Source organism: Paroedura picta, chromosome 8 (genome assembly GCF_049243985.1).
Source record: "Paroedura picta isolate Pp20150507F chromosome 8, Ppicta_v3.0, whole genome shotgun sequence".
Classification (NCBI taxonomy): Eukaryota; Metazoa; Chordata; class Lepidosauria; order Squamata; family Gekkonidae; genus Paroedura; species Paroedura picta.
In genome coordinates this window covers 24,072,501-24,098,107 of record NC_135376.1, presented here as the reverse complement: position 1 = coordinate 24,098,107, position 25,607 = coordinate 24,072,501, and the positions used below count along the sequence as shown (strand labels likewise).

Below are 25,607 nucleotides of genomic sequence, written 5' to 3'. Positions count from 1 at the left end.
AACTCAAATCTTTATCAAAACAAATTCCCTTGTGGCAAACTTGGTCCACTTATAAAACAAAATCAGAGTTCCAGTGGCATCTTTAAGACCAACAAAGATTTATTCAAGGCGTGAGCTTTCGAGTGCAAGCACTCTTCCTCAGACTATGAGCTGACCATCATGACAGTGGGAATATATACGCAAAAGTTAATCCTGTTAAATTAGTAAACTGTGTCACAACATCCAAATACAGCCATGTGATAATTCTTTGCTTAAACCAGCTAATCAGGCCCCTTGAATGCAGTTGTAGTTCACAAAAAGACAGGAGAAATAAAAACTTATGTATTTCTGTAAGCACACCCTGCTACAGCAGCAGGCCACAGAATACAACATTAGGATCCGACCTACACTGTTAGAAGCTGAAACCTGGCTGCGTTTCCATGTGGACCGGCAGTTTCCCCTTTAGAGCCATCAGACTGTAACTTCTGAACCAAACTTCTGTAACTGGAACCCAGCCCTGCAGCTGCACGTTGCTCTCCGACTGCTTCCCCAACCGTTGGGCACTGGAAGCTTTTTTCCTTTCCTCCCCCATCATAGTGTATATGTGTACATGAATCATTGCACACACTGAATCTAATGTCCTGAACACAGCTTAATGCATTATCACACCACATCAGTTTTTAAGGAGCTGTAGTGCAACTGAGCCCCCCCATTTTGACTATATACATACGCATTCATACACACTCCCTGAATGTATAATTTTACTTTATGGACATGTGGATTCATATAATAAACACAGCCACTGGTGCAGCCATCACACACTCTAGGGGAACAGTGGACTTAAACACTGTATTCTAGAGATGATTCCATTTTGGGGCTGTTGCATTTTTTGACTATTATGTCATAGACAAGAGGAAGACGCTAGAAGTCACCAGGCACCCACTTGACTGCCAACATCGTTGCCTATTGACAGTGTGAATTTGCATACCTTGTTCTTCCACGGAAACCGTCTTTACCTTGAAATCCACTTTCTGCACAGTTTATAGTAAAGCTTGCCGTAAATAGTTTGTTCAAATTATGTGTTGGAGATGAATGCTGCGAATACCATGGACAGCCAAAGTTACCAACAAGATAGTTTTAGAGAGGAGCAAACCAACTATGTCATTAGAAGGGAAGATATTACGGCTAAGGCTCACTTACTTTGGACACATCGTACAATAAAACTCACTAGAAAAATCATTAATGCTCAGCATGGTCAGAGTCCAAAGGAAATATGGTCGCCAAAGGATCCGCTGGCTCAACACGATCAAAGCTGACACAGGGATGACCATGGACCAACTAAAAGAAGCAGTCATTGATAGAGACGCGTGGTGGAAACTTTCCTATAGAATCGCCGAGGGTCGGACACGACTGAACGGATGACATCATCATCATCAAAAGGTTAGGTAGCACTGCTCTCTAAATCTGTCGTCCTAGTTTTGAAAACATTTAATTTGCCCCCTTTCCATGTTAACAGCAATATCAGCAAGTGCATGCACACCCAAAAGGGAGTTCAGGCTGCGCATTAAGTTGCCATAGCAATCCAAACTGGTGTCTTGCACTGGAGCACCAGAAATGATGGTGAGGGGAAAGGGGGGCAGGGCCAGAGCCGCTGGAGACAAGCCAGTTAGAGTTCCCAGGTACCTCCTGGTCAGGGACTAGGGATGCTAGCTCCAGGTGAAGAAACTCCTGGGAATTTGGGAGTGGAGACTGGGGAGGACTGGGACCCCCTTGGGGTACAATGCCATAAAGCCATCCATTTTCTCTAGGAGAACTGATTTCTGTAGCGTGGAGATGAGTTGTAATTCATGGGGATCCCCAGGTTCCACCTGGAGGCTGGCATCCCTAGGACCTGTAGGAAGTAATGGAGACCAAGAGGGGAAGTGCATTTCCCCTTCTTCACAAGTCTTGGCAGGTCCATTTGTCCTGCATAACAACAGCTCAAACACAGAGGCTGGGCTTAAAAGAGCTACTTCGGCAGCTCAAGGGCTTTCATACAGCTGAAAGAAATGTTTACTCCCCTTACCCTACAATAGCAATCACCTGCTATATCTGAAGATACTTTGGAAATTCCTGTTAATTTCAAAAACAGTTTGCCATGTGGTAGGTGGGAGCTGCTTCAGAAATTCAAAGCCACACTCCCATGGCTACTCAAAACCGGCTGTACAATTTTGGTGAGTTCTCAGCAACATGTGGAATTTGAGAATTGTGGCGTTCGAGTATAGTTCAGACCAGTTTGTTAGTTTACTACAGTAATCACAAAGTATATGGAATACCATTATTAAAAGAAGACTTTTTATTCAGCAATAATTAAACATCATAGCAATAGATACCATAAAAATAATTCTAGAAACACAGTATTATAAGAAAGCTAGTTAATACTGAAAATGATTTGGGGGGGATTGGGGGAAGATATTCATTAATCTATTTAGTGTTCTGCCTTTCTCCCAAGGAACTAAGTGCAATATACTTGGTTCTCTGTCTGCTCCGCTGTATCCCATCAACAACCTTGTGGTGTAGGTTAGGATGGTAGAGAATGGCTGGGCCAAGCAGAATTTAAGGCAGAAGAGGTAGCTGAATCTAAGTCTATCTGTTCCTAGTTCTTGTTTGTCCACCTAAAATTTTTTTTTTGTCTAATTAGATTTTTTTTTGTGTATTATCAAGTTATATCTTATAGCGAACCCATTAGAAAAGTAAACAAAACCAGAAGGGCTTCTGTACAATTCCGGCATAGTCTCAAAATTAAAAACCTGTTTATAAAAATCACATGAGGTACATATCTACTGCGAGTCTGATTTCATTTAAAAGGTTAAGAAGAGAGAACACCCAATTAATAAATTTTAAATGGATTTCCATTTTTAAGGAAATGCTGATATATTTTTCATTAAGACAAATATGGATTTTTGTAAAAACAACATTCCCCCTCCTTGAGTTCTCTTTCTCTACAAAACCATAAGTTGCTTTATTCAGCCTGTCTACCCCTGTGGAGATGTCCCCCAGAACTTCAAGCCGAGGCATCCATGATTCAATCAGAGTGTGGGTTCTAAGGAATAACAGCGGCGATGATGTCCACCCATTTCTTCTAACCCTCTGTTATTTTCAGAAATTGATTTATAGACATGGCTGTTCTTTTGCTCTCCTTCATGCTAGTACCCCAGTGCACAACCATCAGCTCGAGGGTCAGATCCAGCCCATAGCACCTTGCTAGAAGCAGACAGATTGCTCCCATGTCTCCACCAGTCTCCCTGGGTAATAATCTGACCTCGTCCAAACAAGCTCCTGCTGTGCCCAGTTACAACCATCGTGATGGTGTGACCCATGGCTCTCAATTCTTTCATGACGTTCTGTGGGATGCCATCTTCCAAGAATATGTGCCAAGAACCTGCTGTATAAAAGTTCACACTGTGAGCATGCATCGTCATCTGACCCAGATAACAGTTCTTTAAAACATTTATTTGCCACCTTCCTCCCTTGCAAAACCTCCCTTGCAAAACTACTCATTATCTAAGACCTGATCACATGAACACACATGAAGCTACCTAATACTGAATCAGACCCTTGGTTCATCAAAGTCTACTCAGATCACCAGCAGCTTCCAGGGTCTCAGTTAAAGGTCTTTCACATCACCTCCTACCTGATCCTTTTAACTGGAGATGCCGGGTATTGAACCTGAGGTCTCTGCATGCCAAGCAGATGTTCTGCCTGGAAGCCACAGTCCCTCATAAAAGCAATGAAGTCCTGTGGTGACTTACAGACTATTTCTATGTGTGTATGGAATGACTTAGACCCATTATGCATGGTGGCAGCTACTCTGTGCTGCCACCGTGCTGTTGCGGCGGGGCCGGATGCCCCGTCATTCCCCATGAACGCACAGGGGCGGGGCATGCGGGGCTACCCCAGCATAGTGTGCGCACATGTGCTTTGCGCCGGGGCCAGTGGGGTAAGCGGCAGTGGTGAGGGGGGAGATGGGAAGGGGCCAGGGGGAGTGGGGGGCAGAGCTCCCTCCACATGCTTTGGCAGGGGCAGAGGGACACCCTTGCCAGTTCCGTGGCTCCGTGGAGCCCACAGTAGCGTGTGGTGTCCCTACAGGTACACCGTAAGTTGGGCCGAAAAGCCTGGCACTGGCAATTATGCACAGCACCTGCCTGCTCCAGCCCCTGCAAGAGCCTGCACTATCAGGAAGCTGCGGCAGTTCCTGTGTTTCCATAATGCAGGCCTTCTGTGGCCCTGGGCCAGGCTGGACCCTGGATGGAGGTGACATCGGGCAATCGGGGATTTTCCCCGAAGCCCTGTCGCTGCCACTTCGGGCATTCTGGCCCGTGCATAATGGGTCTTATGGAAGCATATCTCAAGGAAATTTGTTAGACTAACACTGCAACCATAAGCACGTATTTATTCATGTCTTCTTCTCCATATGTAGAGCAGGGGTGGGGAAAGGTATTTTTATACAATATGTGCCATAAAGCAAAGACTCAAGAGGCATCCCCACTATATCTTGATAGGTCACTGAACTGCTTGAAGCATTTTGTTCCCAGTGTAGCCCAAATTCCAGACATGAGTCCAGTAAACCGGGCAAGGAAAGGCTTCAGTTCCCCTTGCCAGCATGCTTAAAATTTACTTCCCCATCCCACACTCCATTTTATACCCAATGCGTGGATGTTTGGCTCAATACATATGGATGCCCCTATCATGTCTACTTCCGCCCTAATACAGTTAGAATATAAATCGAGCAAGAACCCAAACTACATTATGTGGGAGATCCACGACTGTATTCTTGAAAGGTAAAATTTATCCCACCAGTGGGTGATCTGCATCTGGGCCACAGGACTGGAGGAAGAGGCATTCTTTTTCTTGGTGCCATTCCCACAACAGCAATCCGTGTCCAGAGCTATTATCGTCCCTGAGCTGGAGGGGGTGGGGGGGGCCATATTGGTCTCTGTCTGGTGTCGTATCGTGGCTGCTAGCAGCTTGGGGGACGGGGACATTGCTATAGGGAAAAGGGTATGAAGGAAAGCGTGACGTTTCCTGTCTCACGACTGCAGCCATAATCCAAATCCTCCCTCTCACATTACTTTCTTTTTAAAAGTAAAAAAAAATTTTTTTTTCCAGAGATCCCATTATGGACCTCTCGTGTAGCCTATAGAATGACTTTTAGTAAAGGATACTGCTTTGATTTCAGTTGCATAGCAGAGTTTTTTTTGTGGGAAGGAAGGAAGGAAGGAAGGAAGGAAGGAAGGAAGGAAGGAAGGAAGGAAGGAAGGAAGGAAGGAAGGAAGGAAGGAAGGAAGGAAGGAAGGAAGGAAGGAAGGAAGGAAGGAAGGAAGGAAGGAAGGAAATCCAGGGAATGACAGGTATTGACAGTCAGGAAAGAAACTGAATCTATCTTTAAAAAAACAACAACTCAGTAGCACCTCTCTTATTTTAACCCGTTCTAATCAATCTCCCCAGTTAACAAAAATTCCACAGCATCCATAACACTAAGTATAACCAGGATTCCAGTTTCAACAGCTGCTAACGACACATTTGAGATATTTCCCAACACGTCAGTTTAATTTTTTTAATAGGTTTACCTTTATTCTTGTATTCAACATAAACACGAGCAGCGTCCAAGGCCTGCTGTGGATTCATCCCAAATTCCAGCATGTTCAGTAGTACCTGTAGGAATGTGCAGAGGGAAATGGAATGAGGCAAAGGGAGCAAGAAAAGGCTAATCTATCTCATGATCCCAGCACAACAACAGGGCCAGTCTTACCCAGAGGGCAATGCAGGCAGCTGCCCTCTGGATGGCCAATCCTTCCTGACCCTCCTCTGCTCCACCAATGCCTAGCTGATTGCTGTGCCTCTGCTTCCTGGGGGACCCACCACCACCCCCTTTAACCAGCCTGCTGTAGTGGTTAAAGAGCAGCGGATTCTAATCTGAAGAACTGGGCTTGATTCCTCCACATGCAGCCAGCTTTGGTGATCTTGAGCCAGTCACAGTTCTCTTAGAGCTGTTCTCACAGAGCAGTTCTCTTAGAGCTTTCTCAGCTCTGCCTGCCTCGCTGGGTGTCTGTCGAGGTATAGAAAAGTGGGGAATAAAACCCAACTCTTCTTTATTCATAGGTTTTGCTTTTATACATTGGGATTACAGGATTTGAGAATGTCCTACTTCTCATGGACCCTTCTAAAAACCATCAGATGCCCACCTGCACATGTCCTTGTGGCTGCATGAATCCACCCATCACTCCAAAAGAGCACAGGAGTTCTCCTGAGTCTGCAGCTGTTGCCAGAGCAGGTATAATGGTGTGATATGGCCGCTTGTTCGGTGCCAGGCAGTTTGGGTGTTCAGGGTGCAGGGAAAAACTGAAGCCTCTATTCTGAAAAATGAATACATAAACTCAATAAAAACCAGAGACTCTCAAAATGCAACGCATGTGGGCTGCATTAAAAAACAACCACAACTGAGCCTGCAGGAAGGATGGGAATTTTGAGACAGAGAAGGAGACACCACTGACTGCTGTGGAAGAATATCAGGATTTTCGATGCCCCAAGTACAGGATAAGTGTTGGATTGTATTCCTGTCCCCTTCACCCTATGCATTTCTAAAATACAATTTCAGTTTCAGAGGGGGAAATGGCCAATTTTCATTTCTGAAGAGATTAAGAAAACTTATACTGTTACCGTAAACGACTCACATGTACTAATATCAACCCTGCTGAAATAAATTGTGGGTGGGTGATCTTTGTTACCATCTAAGACAGAGTCATTTAATGTGCCCTAAAAACAGATGGATGGATGGATGGATGGATGGATGGATGGATGGATGGATGGATGGTGTGGTTTGTCCCCCACACCCCACAGCTGTTTCTACCCTTGAAAAGGGGGGAGGGAAGAACCCCATGTCCCACTGCCCTGGGGACTCGATCAAGGTCAGGGCCCTTGCAGCAACTTAGTCATCATTGTCTCTAGTTGTGCCAAATGGGAGTTTCATCTTGTTCCTGACTTGAACCCTTTTGAGTGGGGTTTGATCTTCCTCCTAGGAGGCACCCCTGCAACTGACCATGTGTGCAGGCAGGATCTGTTCCCCTGATCACATATTTAGAATCTTTTGCAACACTTTGAACAACATTTTTAAAACAACCATGTTTAAAGATGCTGAATTAATACTATGTGCCAATACCTCTCACTTCACATACAAAGTCAAAAAATATCTTCTTACCTGCAATGTGAACCCGCAGCCGTCAGGTACCAGCCCTGTGCCAAATCCCATGTAATTGCTGTTAACAAAGGAGCAGGCATTGCCTTGACCATCAACCACAGTGAAATAAACTGTGTCATTTCCGACTGAGAAAGGATTTCCATGATTAAGGCTGTAAGCAGCCCTGCACAGAAACAGAACAAACAAACAAGTACATTCCAGCACATCAATAGTTTCACTATTCAAGCAAACCTTGGACCATTTCTGCACTGGGAATGTTGCTGTTTCACCTCCCATGCAGGAGCACAAATCCAGGGCAGATGAGGTGCACCAGGCCAAATGCTCCCACATGTGAGAGCAGGAAGACGTGCGGCAACCTGCCCCAATTCAAACCCCAGCCTGCAGCCCAGCGCAAAGCCTCCAGTGCAGAAATGGTCTGGGTCACTCTGCTGGAGCATTCTCAAAAAGTACTGAGTATCTTTCCCTTTCCCTGGTCGTTGGTTGAGGCCAGGGCAGTTAATATCTGGGCTCCCACTCAAGTGGTTAAGATCTATGCTACTCCCTATTAACCCCCCCCTCGGACATTATGCCTCCTCTGTGAGCAGGGGTGGGAGGGGATATTAGTCCACCGCCAATGTGTGGCTATATGTTTTATGGGTTTTTTATTGTGGATCTATTTTATTGTGAGCCACCACAAGCTGACATGGGAGTGGAGGGGGGGTTATAAGTTAAATAATAAATAAATAAATAAACAAACAAACAAACAACCCCCCATAGCCTCTCCCCTTTCCTGCTTGTCTTTCTCTACCAGAAGTCTCAAAGCGGCTTACAATTGCCCTTCCTTTCTCTCTTAACCACTACATCAAGCTGGCTCCCTATCTGTGCCAGTCTGCAAACTCTCCCTAGTCATTTGGATCACTGAAGTCAGAGCTGTTGATGAATTTACTAGGCTGCCTTACAGATTACTTTCCCCCCCTTGCCATACAGTCACATCCAACTGATGGTGACCCTGTAGGGTTTTCAAGGCAAGAGACTAACAGAGGTATTTGCCAGCACTTGACTCTGCATAGCGACCCTGATATTCCTTGGTGATCTCCCATCCAAATACTGACCAGGGCCAACCCAGCTTAGTTTACAAGACTGGGATAGCCTAGGTCAGGAGTAGTCAACCTGTGGTCCTCCAGATGTCCATGGACTACAATTCCCATGAGCGCCTGCCAGCAAACGTAGTCCATGAACATCTGGAGAGCCACAGGTTGACTACCCCTGGCCTAGGCTACCCAGGTCAGGGCTACAGATTGCTATGACAACAAATGGAACTAAATGGTTTCCATAAGTAGGCTAGTGATATCCAAGAACCAGCATCTTTTCCCCTACAGTTTCTCCCCACCCCCCATCACTTTCCTCTTTCCATCCCTGAAATGTTCCATTCGATGTTCTATAATAGTTTTACTTAGGACATATATAAAAAATCTCAAAAGAAAAAAAAACCTGAATTCCATACTTCTATACTTCCAATAAAAATATAAAATGAGTTACATGTTCCAAACATCTATAGAGGTTTCGGATTTAAGTTTATTAAACAGCAGCCCTGTCAACATGCCACATACAAAAAAAAATTGCATGATATTGCCTGGAGGTCAGATCTAAAGCAAAGAAGGGCATGCCTCAGGCCTTAGGTGTGCCCAAAGTAGCTCTCTGGATCCTGGCCACATCAAATAAACCAAAGATAGCAATTTACGTAAACAAAGACTGCAGCAATATTTTTCAAAGAAAGCTTTGACCAATAGTATTAGAAAAAAAAATTTCCCCACAGATCAGGATCTGAACTATGCTTGTGCTCACAATTTAAAAAGCAAGCAAGTAAAGAGTCCATACCTCTGTAAATCAATTAGCTGGGAACGGTTTCTGGCATAAGATTTTGCAAGGAGCTCTGTTGTTGGAACAGAATTTTTTTCTGGATCCGCACAGAACCAGAAAGCATCAGAAAAACTGATTTTCAAAGCTTCAATTAGAACATGCAAATAATTCGTGGTATTGTGATCCATTTCTAGAAACAAAAAGAATAACATCAGACCCAAGAGACAGGATTTATTACTCCTGAATATATTTCATCCACATAAATACAACTTGACAATATTGCTGCTCAAATAAAATAAACTTTATCATGTGGATGCCCACCAACATGCAGATCTGCTCCCTCTGTTATAACAGCGGTCCTCAAGCTTTCGGCCGCTGCGGACCGCTACTCTGGAGTGGGGGGAGAGGGCGGCCCGGGGGCCCGCGCACACGCGGCAGCCCCAGACCAAACGTGCATGCACGGACTGCCGCACATGCGCATTTGTGCCCGGCACGGGCGCAAACGAGCAGGCACGGCAGTCCGCGCATGCACGTTTGCGCCGCTGCCATGCTGGCGGCCGCGGCTCCTCCTCCCGGCCCCTCCGGGCCGCCAGCAAATCGGCCGCTAAAGCGGCCGATTAGCTTGCGGCTCAGCAAGCTTCTCTTCCCTCCCCTCCCGAAACAAGAAGCTTGCCGGGCCGCGAGCTAATCGGCCGCTTTGGAGGCCGATTTGCTCGCGGCCTGGCGAGCTTCTCGCTTCGGGGGGGGGGAGGGAAGAAGGAGCCGCGGCCCGGCACCAAGGCCTTCGTGGCCCAGCACCGGGCCGCGGCCCGTGGGTTGGGGACCACTGTGTTATAACATGGCCTTCTGCGACTGAAGCAACTTCCCCATCAAATTTTATTATGGTAGTACTTGTCCTGAAGTCTGAATCATTTAAATGCAAAGTAATATAATGTAAAGGAGGGCTTACTAAGAGATCCCTCAAATGGGGGAAAAACTTGTTTGCAGAGTGGAAGCTGTGAATCTGGTTCTCAAAAACAGAAATAAACAGGCTTCAGAGAGCAAAGAAATTAAAAATAAGAAAAGATTATTGAAATGGCAGGTCATAGTTAGCAAGGAAGGGGCAAGCTTGTATTGTTTCTCTGTTTCAACTGTTATTTCATTTAATTTCTTAAAAGTTCCAAAAATATATAAGGAAATTATAAAGGAAATACTTCAAGATAATTGAGGTGTAATGACAAGCTATTGTTTATCCAATATGTCATTTGCAAACTGTGTCTTGTATTCAGTGATGAACTAACACTTCCCAGTATTTGCCCACAACAGGAATTACAATGCAAACACCACAATATCCTGGTTTATATCTCCAGAGACTGATTTAGGCTTTCCCCAATTACATCTTGTAGCATTACCAAACCTCTCACTCAAGGGCAAAACAAAATACAGCAGTGAGGATGATCACAGCATAAGAAAAGAGATCATCCATACCTCTGAAAGAGAATTCCTCCTTGCAACACCTATGAAGACTGACATACAGTCAAGGGCACTTGAAAATATGGAGTGGAACAATTTATTGTTTTACAGTCGATCGGGAATTTAAAATATTGAATAGACAGCAAGTGGTATATAACACAGGATTTCCAAGCGTTAAAAACTTTTAAAAAATTAATTTGGTCGATATTTGTGAAATTTTTATATCAACCTTTTACAAGATTAGAATGAGAAGTTATCACGTTCAGGTTAGAGAACTTTTTACCAATTCCCTCCATACAATGCTGCGACAGGAGAGACAAGGGGCTCATGCTATCAGCTCTTCCGCATTGCTAGGCCAAAATGCATCAGTTAATCAATACTGTTTTTGAATCACTGCAATAACTTATAGAAACTTCTGGTTCGGACTGGATTTGGTGACAGGCTTCCTCCCCCCCACCCTAAAAGTGATACACCTGGCAGTTTACTTCCCTTTCTGGGTCTATTCTTTACAAGAAGCAGCAGACACTGGAGATGTTCAAATGAAATATACCTTTCATATTGAAATTTTCTAAAATGTTCATAGCTAACAATGCTGTGATTCCTTGTCCATTGGGAGGGATTTCCCAAACATTCATACCCTGCAAAAGAAATTTCTAGCACTTTATGTTGAACATTTACAATACAATACAATACAATACAATACAATACAATACAAGAAAGGGGAGTATTTTTCCCAACACACTAGCTGTTATCTATATGAGCATGCTTGTTATATCACTGTATCAAACCAGTTTATTTAATTATATTATCTTTTTGACATGCAAACAACAATATTTAAATGTGTAGTATGTATTACAGTTTTTGTAGTACTATGTATTACAGTTATTGCCCCTGATCAGAAAGCAAATACCAGCTTCTTTTAAAACTAGCTCCTAAATCTTAAAAACGCAAGTCCAGAACTCTCTCTATGCACAATGGGAAATCCCACCATTTTCCCTTAGATAACAATAGCATATGCTGGGAAGGTACATTTCAGAAATACCTTACTAGAATGGAAGAAATAAAAAAAATCAGGATTTAGTTCTCTTTAGCAAGATTAAGGTCAAGGCAGAGCTAGAAATTTCTCAATAACACATGTATGTTCAACTGAGCACCATATGGTTTTGGTTTTTTGTTTAAACACATTGCTCATGTGCACTCCCAGTGTGACTAATGTGTTTATTACTGGGTCTGGGTTTAGAGAGAGACTATTCTTGGCAGTCTTGAAAGGCATGATTGCAGTTTGGCACACCTTGGCTAATAAATGGGTGTTAGAGTCTCCTTTGCTTAAGTGAGAACTCCAGCATCACAATTCCCAAGACTACACTGTTGACCGATGCACTCAACATTCTCAGAATTGCTCTGAGCTTATTTGCCACCAATGAACAGGAATAAACTAGCCAGTTTCAAACAGTATCAAATTTGGGGGGAAATGCCATCACTTTATTGCTACAAGGTGAATAACTTCGGACACTTGAAATGGACTGTGTAATTTAGGAGCAATGAGCCTTAAGTGAGAAACCTTACTTTGGTAGAAGACTTTTTATGCAGTGGAAATAAATAGGTAAATACAACCCATTATTGCCAAATTCCTTTTTTTATATCCTGGTAGAATGAGATTCCAAGGATTCTACCATTTGAGGATAGAACTAATGCATATCTATGTTTTGCTTAATTTCAACCTATCAGTCATCTCTCCTTTGTACTGTATTGAGACTAACAGGTTCTCAAAGAGCTAGACGGTTGCACCAGTTTGGAGTTGCACAGAAGCCTGAATCAGGCAAATTACTATTCAGAGTTCAAACAAAACAACCCTGCAAAGTCAGAGAATTTAGGCATGTTTAAGGGTTTCTTAACACAACAGGGAAAAGATCTATTTTCCTTCGTGTACCCCGTGTGCCACAGACCTTGCACTTTGCTCTTTAGAACCCCTAGAAGCTTTGAAGAACCCAAAGGAAATTTTTCAGGCATTTCGTGGAGGGGACACCATAAACAAAAGCTACACTGTACATAGGTAGCCAGTCCAAGTTCTCCGGCCTACACATTGTTAACTAAATCAATATTAACTCTGTGAAAATGGGTGCTCTCAAAGAAAATGAATTAACTGAGTCAGGAACCACTTTTCTTGCTAGCAAGATTAGGACTGCATTTAGATGTCACTGTCTGCTTACTGTAGCATCCAAAAACTGGCAACACCACTAATGCTGGTTAATAGAAGACTGCTCATGAGGGTTCTTCATCCAACTAATTTATGAACTTAGGTTACATCCAAATATAGGAATCCCAACTTAATCTCGACTGATTTGGTTGGCATAGTCAAACAAGCAGAGACAATGTTTTCAGGAAGAAAGTGATTGGTAGGGAAGGATTAAATGTTCCCAATCCTTGTCTGATTCCAACCACTCACTCCCTATATTCCTCTCCAGTAAAACAATTCTGACATGAATACTATGAAGAAAGGGCAGCTGAGGATTTGTTACATGGCTGCAGTATAACTCCCAGCATGCTGCTTTGAATCCCTGGGGAGGAATGCAAATCAACAGTTTTCAAGGGTATCTTTTTAGTAACTCGGGTACTTTGGTCCTCCAGATTTCAAAACTCTATACCATATTGATTTAGATATCCCCATGAGTCAATAAGATTTATATATGTTTAGATATTGTACTGGCTGAACTGAGGCAGAAGAAGAAAATTTCACAGTTGGTTTACTGGGCTGAACTGGATTTAAAGTGAGTCAGCCTGACCGTAAACAGTTTGCACATATATCGAAAACTCCAAGCTTTAGAACAACATTATTCTTAAATATGGGTTCCATGTAACTAATTCCGTGAAAAGCTAACAATTAGAAGTCAGATCAAAGTCTAGTTTCTTGTGCCTGTATTTGCGCAGTTCGTTGGCTGGCACTTATTGATCTACAGAAGGCAGAAAATTAGAGAAAAAGCAAAACAGACACTACGGAACAATGTGGTGAGGGAATCCCAAGGATAACTTGGCAAGAACACCCCAGTTTCTTTTCAAACTTGGCTATGTGACTGGAAAGTTTTGCTTTGAAGTTTCAGGAGCAACACACTGAATAATACAACACCCTCTTTTGTGGAAACTTATGTGGGTGGGAGAATGAGAACACAAAAGTTGGGCAGAGATTCAGAATATTCTCTCAATTCTTCTTTCTTTTTGTCTTGAGTCCCAGTTCAACAGCGTGCCAGGAAATCTGCCAGTTTAGCACAAATTCATTAAATGTACGTGTTAGTGTCTTGCTGAGGACTTTGCATTTCTAATGCCACCAGACAAATGCCTCAAGCAATGCAGCAAACACAGGCCAGTGGCAATAAATAGTATATTTGAACTTCTCAACTTTCTGCCAAATGAGTTAGGATATCTTTAGAATGTGGGGTGCTGTTACATTCAATAGGCTTTTGTGTTGCATTTGTTCTGTAGTAGAGACAATATTTGTGTTAATCAGAAGCCATTATCAAATTAATCAAAAGGATTTTCTTTTCAACTGGACTTTATCAGGATATACCCCAACAGCTGACGAATAAATAGTAAACACTCAAGGCAGAGAATGGTTAAACAGATGGTTATCTAATCTAACAGTGGAACCTCATTGGTTCCTTGGCATACCTTGTAATTTGTGACAATGGGTTTGACTTCTTCGGTGGCATGATGTTTCAGATCCTCTAAAGTCAATACTCCACCATTAAGCTGCACAATCTCACTGATAGCTTTGGCCACACGGCCTTCATAGAATCCCTGTTTGCCAGATTTAGCCAGCTCCTGGAAACCGGGCAATAATAGAGAGTCAAAGGCAAGCTTTAAAAAAAAGGTGCTGCTATGAAATTTTTCCACATTGCTCATGTAAGTACTTCAGAGCTACTCCAGACAGTAGGAATATGTACAGAAATCTCTGTCTACTACTAAATTTCCAGTCAAGTAGCATCTACCGTGGGGATAATCCGAGTGATTATTGTGGCTTGCATGTCCACTATTCTGAATGAGCACGGTGGAGAACTGAACCCATTTCTCAATGGAAGCACTTTTTTAGCTTGTATCCATTAATACAGCAGGGTCCACTCATGTCCGTCAAAACTGTTGCATTAGTCTTTTTCGAAAAACATATCCCAAGCTCTCCAGCCAGCACAGATTGCTAACTGCAGGACACCATATGTGATTTTTAAAATGTTGTCTGCAACTTGTGAAATCTTGGGGAGCCCTTTGAACAAGTTTATTTTTGATTGATTGATAACAATAAATTATAAAAAATATTACAAATAATACTACCTTCTTCAAATCATCACCCCCCCCTCACACACACACGAAGGACAAATTCAACAAAACACCTATGAATATAAATATGCAACAAAATATAAATGTGCAACAAAAATTGGGCTTCAAAGTTCAGTTGTTTCTGGATTGGCATCACACAGTCTCTATAATTAATGCTGGTCAGTAATCTGAATACCACATATTGCAGCAATTGACTCTTCCAGACTGTTTTCAAAAGGCAGCCCTAAGTCAAGTGCATTACAGTAGTCTATCCTAGAATTTAACTACGCTATTTTCATCATCTCCTCTCCAGTATCTTGTGATCAGACATGTGCTGCAAGTTCCATGCCCAAAACTCAATTCCCAGGGGCCTAGAAGACAGTCCAGGCTAGAATCACCAGGCACACAGTACCTTCCTTACTACAACATTGTCCTAACCTGAAACAGCTCCAGAGGCACTATTCGTTTCAGTGGGAGAACTATGTGTGCAATTGGGCCATATGTATGCTTCTCCAGCAAGGCAAACTGTAACCCCAAGGCCATTTCAGGTTGGAAAACTGTCACAGGAGAAGTTTTAAGCTGCCTCTCCCAACACAATCCCAGTCCAAATTTGCCTCTGCGCATCTGAGAACAGAATTAAGAGAATAGCACTCACAGTGCATGCCTGATTGCCACTCCTGGGAAGGACAAGCAAATGTAATGTACAGTTAGGACTAGGAATGCTAGATGCAGGGAATCTCCTGGAATTACAGCTCTCTTCCAGACTACAGAGATCAGTTCTCCTGGAGAAAATGGGTGCTTTAGAGCAGGGGTAGTCAACCTATGGTCCTCCAGATGTTCATGGACTACAATTCCCATGAGCCCTGCCAGCATTTGATGGCAGGGGCTCATGGGAATTGTAGTCCATGAACATCTGGAGGACCACAGGTTGACTACCCCTGCTTTAGAGAGTGGACTCTGAGGCATTGGACTCCACTGAAGTCCCTGTCCTCCCCAGGCTTCATCCCCAAATATCCAAGAGTTTCTCAGCCTGGATCTGGCAACCTTAACTGCCTCCCTCAATGCCCTGAAGATGGCCAGAGGAAAATTGGCAACCCTGGATAGAGATAACAGGGGTAGCATCTTCCTTGCAGTTCAAGGCTTTAAGAATGTTTGTGCACTACCTTGAATAAAATGTCATATATTTTAAACTACATTGTGAAGTGAACTACTTTGTGGTCTTTTGAGGAAAGGCATCAAGAATGGTGTCTGAGTGGCCATTATTTAAAAAAAAAACATCCACATGAAGTAATTGCTTCTACTAAAAGTATGGGATGAATAACTGTCAACACCTGGTGCCGCAGACAGGTAGATACTAGTTATCCTCTCAAATGAGAGGAAGAGAAGGAAGAGAAATCCTGTCTCCCGACATATATTGTGTGCATGTCTATAAATAACCACCGAAATAGTTATAGGCACTAAAATAAACTTATAAATAATTGACTCAACTTAAAAAAAAGAAATGCAAACACAACCACCATGATTAGTAATTGCCAGGAATGTGTCAGTTTCCTGGGAGTAGGGCCAAGCCACATGGTGAACCACATATTACAACCACTGCATGGAAGAAATATGACACAGAAACATGGCCTCCATGTGCAACTGACATTATGTGTGAAATGATCCTTGAAAGCATGGTTCGTGGGGATTTAGAACAAAAATTCATAGTATTGTTTGGTTATTTATAATGCATTTTTCTCAGTGAGGCTCAAAGTGAGATTACTTAATGTAAATTAAGGTCAACCAATAGGATGGAACATCCAATGAGCCCTACTGGGTTGGGCTACAGAAATCTGAAAACAGACAGACATCTCAAAGATAGCTGAAATGTGATGTGGAAACTACCTGGTATGGAGGCTACTGATAGTGTTAGAAAACTATGTCACAGTCCCTATATTTTTACTAACTTTCTGCTGTTTTCATCACAGTACAGTTCTATTTAACTGTGTAAAAAGCCCTCTTGATCAATTCCATTTTGCATCATTTGCAGAAAGCTAGAACAGTTGTAGCCTTCCTAATCCATTCGATTGTGAGATTCTGGGAGGTCAAATCTGAACAGCTTTGTTTTATTGAGTAAACAGAGACTGCCAGGGCTTCTTGACTCTGTACAAGAGCAGAGAAATTAAACCTTTCTCCATGTCATATTCCTAAACTGAAGTGTCCTCCCTGGAAGCCACATATATATCTTCCCCAGAAGGGCAAATATTAGCTCCAGTCAAGCCACTTCAGCCAAGAAATACTGCCCCTTCCTGCAAGCTCCATCCATATCTGGGCGAGGTTTTAATAAAAAACTGCTTGGGAGATCCATTCATTGATCTGCTCATGGACCTCATAACTTTGTCATCCAGTTTGGCTCTTAAGCACATGTAATATTCTCTTGGGTGCATCTCTATTATTACTTATGAATCATAAAGTGGAGTTCTCATCCTTTGGACCCACCCAACAGTCTAAGACTGACAGGTAATGATATAAAAGGAAGGGTGGCTAAAAATGGCCATGCCTGAATAGGTCTGTCAATTTAGGTGAACAACTCAAAACCATACCCTGAAAAAAATGAAGCATATTCCTGGTTGTGAAGCCAGGCCAAGCAGCATCAAAACTAAGGAGGAAGAAGAGGAGGAGGAGCTATTACAAATACTGCTCCCGTCCTCTCCTCACAACAAACACAATGTGAGGTAGGTGGGGCTGAGAGAGCTCTAACAGAAATGCTCAAGTGAGAACAGCCCTAACAGTACTGTGACTACCCCAATGTCACCCAGCTGGCTGCAGGTGGAGGAATGGGGAATCAACCCCCGTTCTCCAGATTAGAGTCCGCCACTCTTTAACCGTATACAATGCTAGCACACAGTTCCAGAAACACCAGAATAGAGCAGGACTTGGTTCCTGTTGATTATATGGCTTGGTTCCAAAACACAAACAAGCTCTAGTCAAGGAACACAGTTTGCCACTCCTTGCTATAGTCCCTACTATGGAGAGGGGAGGAAGTATGGTTGCCTGGTCCATGCTTATGTACATGAAAGGAAATTGCCTGTGACTCTTGAACTGATTCCAAGGAAGATCCCCTTTTTTTATAGAAAGGGGGAAAACTTAAAGGAGGTAAACTGTTGGAACCTGGTACCAGCAAAGCAATAAAGAAAAGGAGGAACCTATGTCCTCATTCCCCACATGTCATCAAGTCATTTACTGTCCTTGGTGTACCAGGTTACCACCTGGCACCAAACTGTTAAATATTAACAAGGTGCTATTAGTCAAGACACACTCGTCATTTATGCAGTATGTAAACCACCTGGGAGATCTCCTTCATCTAAAACTCTGCAGCTCACAAAACATTTAAAGGGAATGCAATGCTAGGACACCTTCTTTGCAGGCTGTTTTAACCCAAGTCAAGATTTCCTAGAAATTTAGACAAGCCATGTACTCACTAATACCAAAACCAGAAAATGTATTCGTCTCCATCACTTTTGAAATATCCTCTCCATGGTTGCACCCATACAGCACTGAATACTGCACTACCGTTGTGATAGACGAATTATTCCCAACTTGCTTGTCTACACAGGAAAATCCAGTTATAAATTGTTGCTGTAGCACATCAATCAAATAATATTACATGATGTGTGGGAGCAACCTATTGATTAGCACAAACAGCACCTGGGTTCTCAAGAACCTGCTTTTCTCATACATAAACACATATCCCCCCTCCCAAGAGTTCTTCTGACATTCCCAGTTGAAAAAGAAGCATTCATTCATACATACATTGTGCGATTCGTATTTCACGTTATCTTTGTGAACTCGTATGCTGGTTGGAAACAAACTTCTTCAGGGGACTGTTTTATTGAATTCTCTATTTCATCACATGCATACTGTATTTGTTCATGTATTACATGGTATATACTGGGGTGGACTCTACCTTTATCCTACTACTCCACTGAGCAAAGTTTGAAGCTTTCTCCCAGTCTAAGGAGGCTTCCTTTCACTTAAGGGTCCCTGAAGAACCACTCAAGTTGGAGGAAGAATCCTTATGTTGAAGGGAGACCCCCTGGAGAATGGCTGGATCTACCCCATTATGTATATTTATTTATTGTTTATATCATGTGGCATGTCTGTAATATACACAGGAGATCCCTTACATATATCCATATAGTGATCTAAAATCCATAGGACATGAAAAAAATATTTCCTCATACGCCTTGGTTTCCACACCCCTCACCAGCTTTGTTGCCCTCTTCTGGACACACTCCAGTTTGTCTACATCCCTCTTCAACTGTGGTACCCAAAACTGAATACAGTACTCCAAGTGAGGCTGAACCAGAGCAAAGCGGTACCATCACCTCCTGGACACGATACTCTGTTTGATACAGCCCAAAATCTCATTTGCCTTTTTAGCCACCAAGTCACAATGCTGACTCATGTTTAATGTATGGTCTACTAAGACTCCTAAATCCAGTTCACGCATTCTACTGCCAAGACAAGTCTCCCCATCTGCAAATTTAATAAGCACCCCCTCTAATCCCTAATTCAAATCATTTGTAAATATGTTGAACAACACAGGCCCAGGTCAGATCCCTGGGGCACTCCACTTGTCACTCTTCTCCAAGAGGATTCTGAACTATTAACAAGCACTTTTTGCTTCATCTGGCTTTGTTTAATTTAAAGAAACTAGGTGTTTATGGACTACCCCCATAGTGACCCTAGGTCACCATTTCCACCCCCCTTGTTGTTATATGTTTTTGCCACACTGAGCACTATTTCCCTCACAAGAAAAGACTGAGGAGAAATAGGAGTTGAGTGATTCATGTTATAATTTCACTTTCTTGTCCTTGTAGTGGTCCTACAGTGAGCAGCTTGGTGTAGTGGTTAGAAGTGCGGACTTCTAATCTAGCAAGCTAGGTTTGATTCCGTGCTCCCCCACATGCAGCCAGCTGGGTGACCTTGGGGTCACCACAGCACTGATAAAGCTGTTCTGACTGAGCAGTAATATCAGGGCTCTCTCAGCCTCACCCACCTCACAGGGTGTCTGTTGTGGGGAGAGGAAAGTGAAGGCGACTGTAAGCCGCTTTGAGCCTCCTTCCGGTAGAGAAAAATGGCATATAAGAACCAACTCTTATTATTATTATTACTTGAAATATAACTAAAGAACTCTTTTTTTTCTATGTTTAGCACTTCTTGTTAGCCTAAGCTTCTTTACTTGTCTGCCTCGTTTGAATAGATTGTACCCCTCAGTTCTAGTATTCCAATTATGAGTATTATCCCACCAAGTTTCTGTGATTCAGATTAGGTCATAGTGCCCTTCCTCTGTTAGGAGTAGTAGTTCCTCCTCCTTGTTTCCCATACTCCATGCATTAGTGTAGAGACATCATAATCCATCCTTTGTGTGCCCCGTGGTTTTGGTTTTTGAACTTCCTTGTAAGTTAGTAGTTCCCTGCTTATGTGCCATTCCCTGTAAATTTGCAATCTTCTCATCTTCAGTTCTGAATTTACATTTCGCTCCCCTGTTGGATTTAATTTAAAGCCCTCTTACCGTATTTGCCCTTATAAGACGACTGGGCGTATAAGATGACCCCCCAATATTTCCACTCAAAATATAGAGTTTGTTACATTACATTACAGTACTATGGGCCACTATGGGCAGCTATGTCTATCCCAACTGAAGTGCACCCGGTGTAAAGGACGACCCCCCCCACTTGGAGGCATGTTTTTCAGGGGGGGAAAGTAGTCTTATACGCCAGCAAATACTTTATATCATTTTTGTCAGATGCTTTGGGAGCCAGTTTCTGGCTGAATCGGGTACAAATACAATCACAGTAATTCTTCTATTCATGGATACAGCCAGTCACTAAAGATGATTGACCCTTTGTTAACTCCAAGCTTCCAGAGATGCTTGCTTAAGACAGATCTCCTACCTTAAAAGTGTCTGCCAAAAATGGATTGTGAAAAACCTGACCATGTTCAGGTGCCTGGCCATCAATCAGCAGGTCCTTCCCATGTGGGTTTCCAGCTGCCTGAAGAACATGAGCATTGTGCTTCCAGTGGTAGGAAGTAATCTCTGACACCGGAAATCCCTTTTCAGCCAGCTCTATAGCTGGCTGCAGTATCTGCCCCATGGAGAGCTAAATAAGTAAAAAACCATGAAAGATTGTGAGATTATTTCCAGTGAGGTTGCATCTTAAAAAACAAACAAACCTGCATCCCATTGTAATTGCAATCAAGAGTTGTTCCAGCAACATCCTATAAGGATTATTTCATGCAAGACTAATTCAAAACATTCTCAATCTCTTCAGAAAGTTTAGCTGTGTAAATATTTTCAGTTTGCCAGCATTAAAAAGTTGACTTATTTTGGCCTATACTACAGGAAGTTTCCTAAGGGAAAAAAAGGCATGAGAAGTATTTCTTGATTGCCACTTTATGCTCAATCTAGTCTACATGTAGAGCTACTTATTTCTGCTGCAGTCCAGGGTTTCAGGGAGCTGTAATCCTGAACAAAGGCACCGACATTTCCCGTCCTACTTATGCTCAGATCTACAGAGCTCAAGCATTAGTAGGGCAAGGTAACAGATTCCACAGAAATAACACGGTCTAGTTAGCCTTTGGAATATCACACACGGTGTCTTCTCCTGAAGACGCAGCCCCGCCAAACACACTGTACTTTCAAACAAGCATACTCATTATGCTCACATTTTTACTTCCAAACAACTCAACAGCATCGCACCAGCCAGCCACTGCACCAGGCACCGTGACATTATATGGATGTAGAGGTGGCAAGGGATTTGCTTCATCAAAACCATGTTCTTTTAGCAGCTCAAGAGTAAGAGACTGTGGAGACCGCCCACTGCAACGAAAACAAGACATACACATGAAAAAGGCCAATAAGCAGACAGGCTGATACCAGGGAGCCACATCCAGGGGTCCAAGTAAAAAGACAGTTCTCATGAAGGATGGGGAAACAGACTAGGGGTGGGGGGTGTCCCCAGGGCTTTGCACTAAAACGAATGCTTCTTAGGGCCAGAACATGTACTATGTTTGACGCTTGTTGGGATACAGATACAAACTTTAGAGTGGGGACAAAACTTTATAAAAACCATTAAACATCTTTGTCTCCTTGCTTGAAAATGTAAAGCAGTAAAGTGAATGCCTCTACAGAAATAAAGAATAAACGTAGACAACTCTTATTACACGGAAGCTTACAGAAATGGCTCAGTGAGGAGGCCTAAAGGCACCCTCCAGTCCTTCCTTGAAGCAGTGGGTTGGAAGTACTCTATTAGAGTTGCCAGCATGCAACACTTGATTGAACCAAACATGGGTTATTGTTATATATTACTTTAGATTGCTCTGTATGAACTTTGGGGCTGTTCAGTGACTGGCCATGGGTTTTTAGCAGTTGCTTTTATCACTGGCAGAAGCAACACCATTTGAAACTTCTGTTGGGTTATAAAGTTGCAGGCTTTCTCTTGGGCTGTACCCACACCTAACTTTTTCTCCTTCTTGGCATTCAAACTGCAAGCTTTCCTTACTCTTAGTATATTCTTTCTCAAACCTGGCTTTGCATGATATGTCTACAAAGAATCCAATTCAAGCATATTAACAAGCCTTCCATATGCAAAGCAGCACATGATCAAAGGTCCTGCTTACATTAGAACCATTTTTCCTTCCAGCAGTACCTTGTGGCCATTTCCCCCAATGTGCCAATAGAGGGCCTATGGGGAAAAAATTGGCATTTCCATTTATAACAGCATGGAGAGTGCTTATATAAAGGAAATAGGTCTGTATTGTTTTCCACTGTTTATCGTATGGATTAAGTTGCTCTTACTGCATTGTTTTCTACTTTTCTAAATCTTTTTTGTTTTTTGCATTTCTGAAATCTGCCATTGACTTAAAAAGTGGGCTGCAACTGAACAGCAGCCTAGGTTGGCTAATGCCATTAGAGCAGAAGAGAATATTTAATCATACATTGTTAGAGCAACAAATATTAGCACATCATTATTTTCATATCACAGACAACAATGGCACCACAAATATTTAGGATCAAGCAATCTGCAGGTATCCATTTCTCTTTACTGGCTGCCTTTAGCTAAGATTCAGCTAAGTCTCTCCTGCTGTACAGATGCAGTGATAGAGAGGGAAACTATATCTACTGAATATTTGCCTGACCTTTTGGCTATTCAAAGCACAGGAGTCTTGTAAGACAAAGGTGGCAATTTCAGTATGCCACCAGAGCTACCTAAAGGGCTACAGATCTTCTCTAGCAACGACTCTATTTAGTTTCACTGGCGGTCGTGACGGTGTTTTTTAGAGCAAGCTGCAAGACCTTTGTTTCAATCCCTGCCCTGTGTTTTTCCATCAAGCTCCCCATTGGCTTTTGATTAATTTGGCCCATTTTGCTCCTTTTTAATGGCTCCATTATGTTTTTACAACAAACTACTGCAATTAATAATGGAAAATAGTTTCCTAAGGAAACGATGCTTTCATTATATTTTCATCAGGGTGATTGGCACAGTGTACATTCCATAACCCCTGGAAACCACTCAAAAGCACGATGATCTAAACCAATTTCCTGTTCCTTTGTAAAAGGTGCAGGAGGAAAAGCAGGCTTGTGACTAGCAGCGTGTTCTGCTCTTGGCTCCCTGAAACAGCAACAGGAACATAAAAAGCACGTGGAACTGTTGCTATCCAATAATGGTGCCTTCCTCTTAACCTTCAGGATTAACCTGTTGTAGAAGGGCGGCTGTTCCCCTGCAATAATGAAACTCTGAACAGAATTCAAAATGTAGGAAAATCAGAATGAAAAGGAAATGAGGTGCAATGGTGGGCAATGACCTCTTGATTAAAATAAAGGCCTTTCAAAGGAATCAAGAACTTCAGACTTCCTTTCCGTTGGGATATTCATTCAAATGTTTATCAAGATCAGTATGAAAATAAATTACAGTGATGTGCACACAAGCCTGAAGACACACACACAAAAACTGAACAAATGGCCTTTATCTTCAGCTGAACATGCTTAAAAGGTCTGGGGATTCTTGGTGTATCAGCTAGAGGGTTGAACAAGGAAGAAAGACCCAGGGTGAGATTCTCACTCTGCCATGGAAGCTCACAGGGCTACCTTGGACCACTCATTCTCTATCAGCCTAATCTATATCGTGGTTGCAAGGATAACATGGATGAAAGAACAATGTTGCATGGTGCTTTTGGTCACCTTTGGGAAGAAAAGTAGAGTATAAATCTGTTTGTGAAAAAGTAGAGCATATCTCCCTTCTATAAAAGACAATCTACTGCTGAATATGTAATTCTATTATAGCTCTCTTACACTAAGAAAACATTACCCCGGTACATGAGAAATACTCCTTCTTTGAAGCTTACCTTCCATTGAGCCCATACACCTGTTTGGTTTTCGCATCATAATACAGGCAGAAGCAGTCTCCACCTACCCCAGTACTGCATGGTTCAGTAACATTTAAGGCAGCTGCTACAGCAACAGCAGCATCTGCGGCATTTCCTCCACTCTTTAAAATATCTGCAGTAGGGAAGATTAACATTCTGGTGATAGTCTGGGGGAGAGAGTCTAAAATCATAACTACTCGTCATATAGAATTAGCAAGTGACAGTTTAGTAAGTTTTCTCATCACCGAAGGCTTGAAGGTAAAAGACGAGAAGCTGAATTTTTGAAGTTTAATTAAGTGATCAGAAAGTGGCTTTTCAAGTTATTCAGATATCGGAAGAGAGGAAGTGTAAATGGCACATCTTCTGTAGTTCGGGTATAATGTTGAGAAGTGACCTTTCAGGAAACAGCCAAGCAACACCCAAAGAGGATGTGTGGACTGGATCCCCTCCCATTTGCAAGTCCATTTTTAAATGTGATAGGCCACCTAGACTAGGAAAACAAAATAATTTCTTGTCTCTTGTTCTTCCAAGCAACCTAAAAGTGTTTAAATAAACAATCATGTGAAAATGCCAATTTGCAGTCTAAAAAAATAAGCATAGTCATGTGAATTTCACAATGGGTTTGGGATGTTTGTTTTTCTGGCTTCAAAGCTTCTCATCCCAGCTAGGCATGGCTTAAGATGAATAACCACCTTATCTTGTATATGTAAACTGTGAGAATCTTATATAAGGATGCAATGACTGTAATGAGAAGATAGTGGAAAGGGAGTCCCCTCCCAAGGAAATCACCTGCTTCCACAAAGGAACAATTCAAAGCAAATTACCGAGGCCAGCATTTGTTGCAAGGGGCTGGCTGGATGCAACACAACCGTTCCTGCAAACCACAGGAGATCTTCGTGAGCAGAACTCCAGTTGAGACATCACTTGGGCAATGGTATGAATTCTGTAAAGAAATACACATTACAAACAAAACTTTTAAAACCACCAGTCATTTATCATTTTTTTAATTTATTATATTTATACACCACCCTCCCCAAGGGCTCAGGGTGGTTTACAGAAAACAGGAAAAGATACAATTAACATATGGTAACATGTAACAGTAACAGTAATAACAATATAACAATAATAACTTAACAAGATAATAACAATAACATTCTAAAATAGAAATTGTGAGAGCCTCAGCTCAACTCTTACTGGGACCCAGTGGGTAAAACCGATTAGTGTTGGTCATTAAATGCAAACGGCACTCCACAAAATGCCACAAGGTTTTACAAAATGCAAGATGCAGGTCCTATACCTCAATATTTTTTTTTATTTCTACTGTATTTTGAGTTCTATTCAATATGAGCTAATGAATATTATCCCAGCTTCACTATATTGATGT

The 25,607-nt window shown here is 42.4% G+C and overlaps 1 protein-coding gene across 3 annotated transcripts in view; it reads right to left on the bottom strand.

Annotated features, from left to right (window-relative positions):
• Positions 1-2,296: 2,296 nt before the first annotated feature.
• The window catches only part of LOC143843110 (glutathione hydrolase-like YwrD proenzyme), a 24,618-nt gene continuing 1,307 nt past the window's right edge, over positions 2,297-25,607 (bottom strand). For 2 of the 3 annotated variants that reach the window (XM_077348704.1, XM_077348705.1), the window contains exons 2-12: positions 25,048-25,166; positions 24,203-24,356; positions 21,524-21,677; positions 20,752-20,958; positions 14,171-14,323; positions 11,058-11,145; positions 9,074-9,245; positions 7,217-7,379; positions 6,204-6,374; positions 5,589-5,673; positions 2,297-3,403 (exon numbers count right to left, since the gene is read on the bottom strand). In XM_077348704.1, coding sequence (XP_077204819.1) covers positions 3,165-3,403; positions 5,589-5,673; positions 6,204-6,374; positions 7,217-7,379; positions 9,074-9,245; positions 11,058-11,145; positions 14,171-14,323; positions 20,752-20,958; positions 21,524-21,677; positions 24,203-24,356; positions 25,048-25,144 — 1,683 coding nt within the window. In that variant the 5' untranslated portion in view covers positions 25,145-25,166 and the 3' untranslated portion in view covers positions 2,297-3,164. The remainder of the gene's footprint in view (positions 3,404-5,588; positions 5,674-6,203; positions 6,375-7,216; positions 7,380-9,073; positions 9,246-11,057; positions 11,146-14,170; positions 14,324-20,751; positions 20,959-21,523; positions 21,678-24,202; positions 24,357-25,047; positions 25,167-25,607) is intronic. The other variant, XM_077348706.1, reaches the window with a different exon arrangement.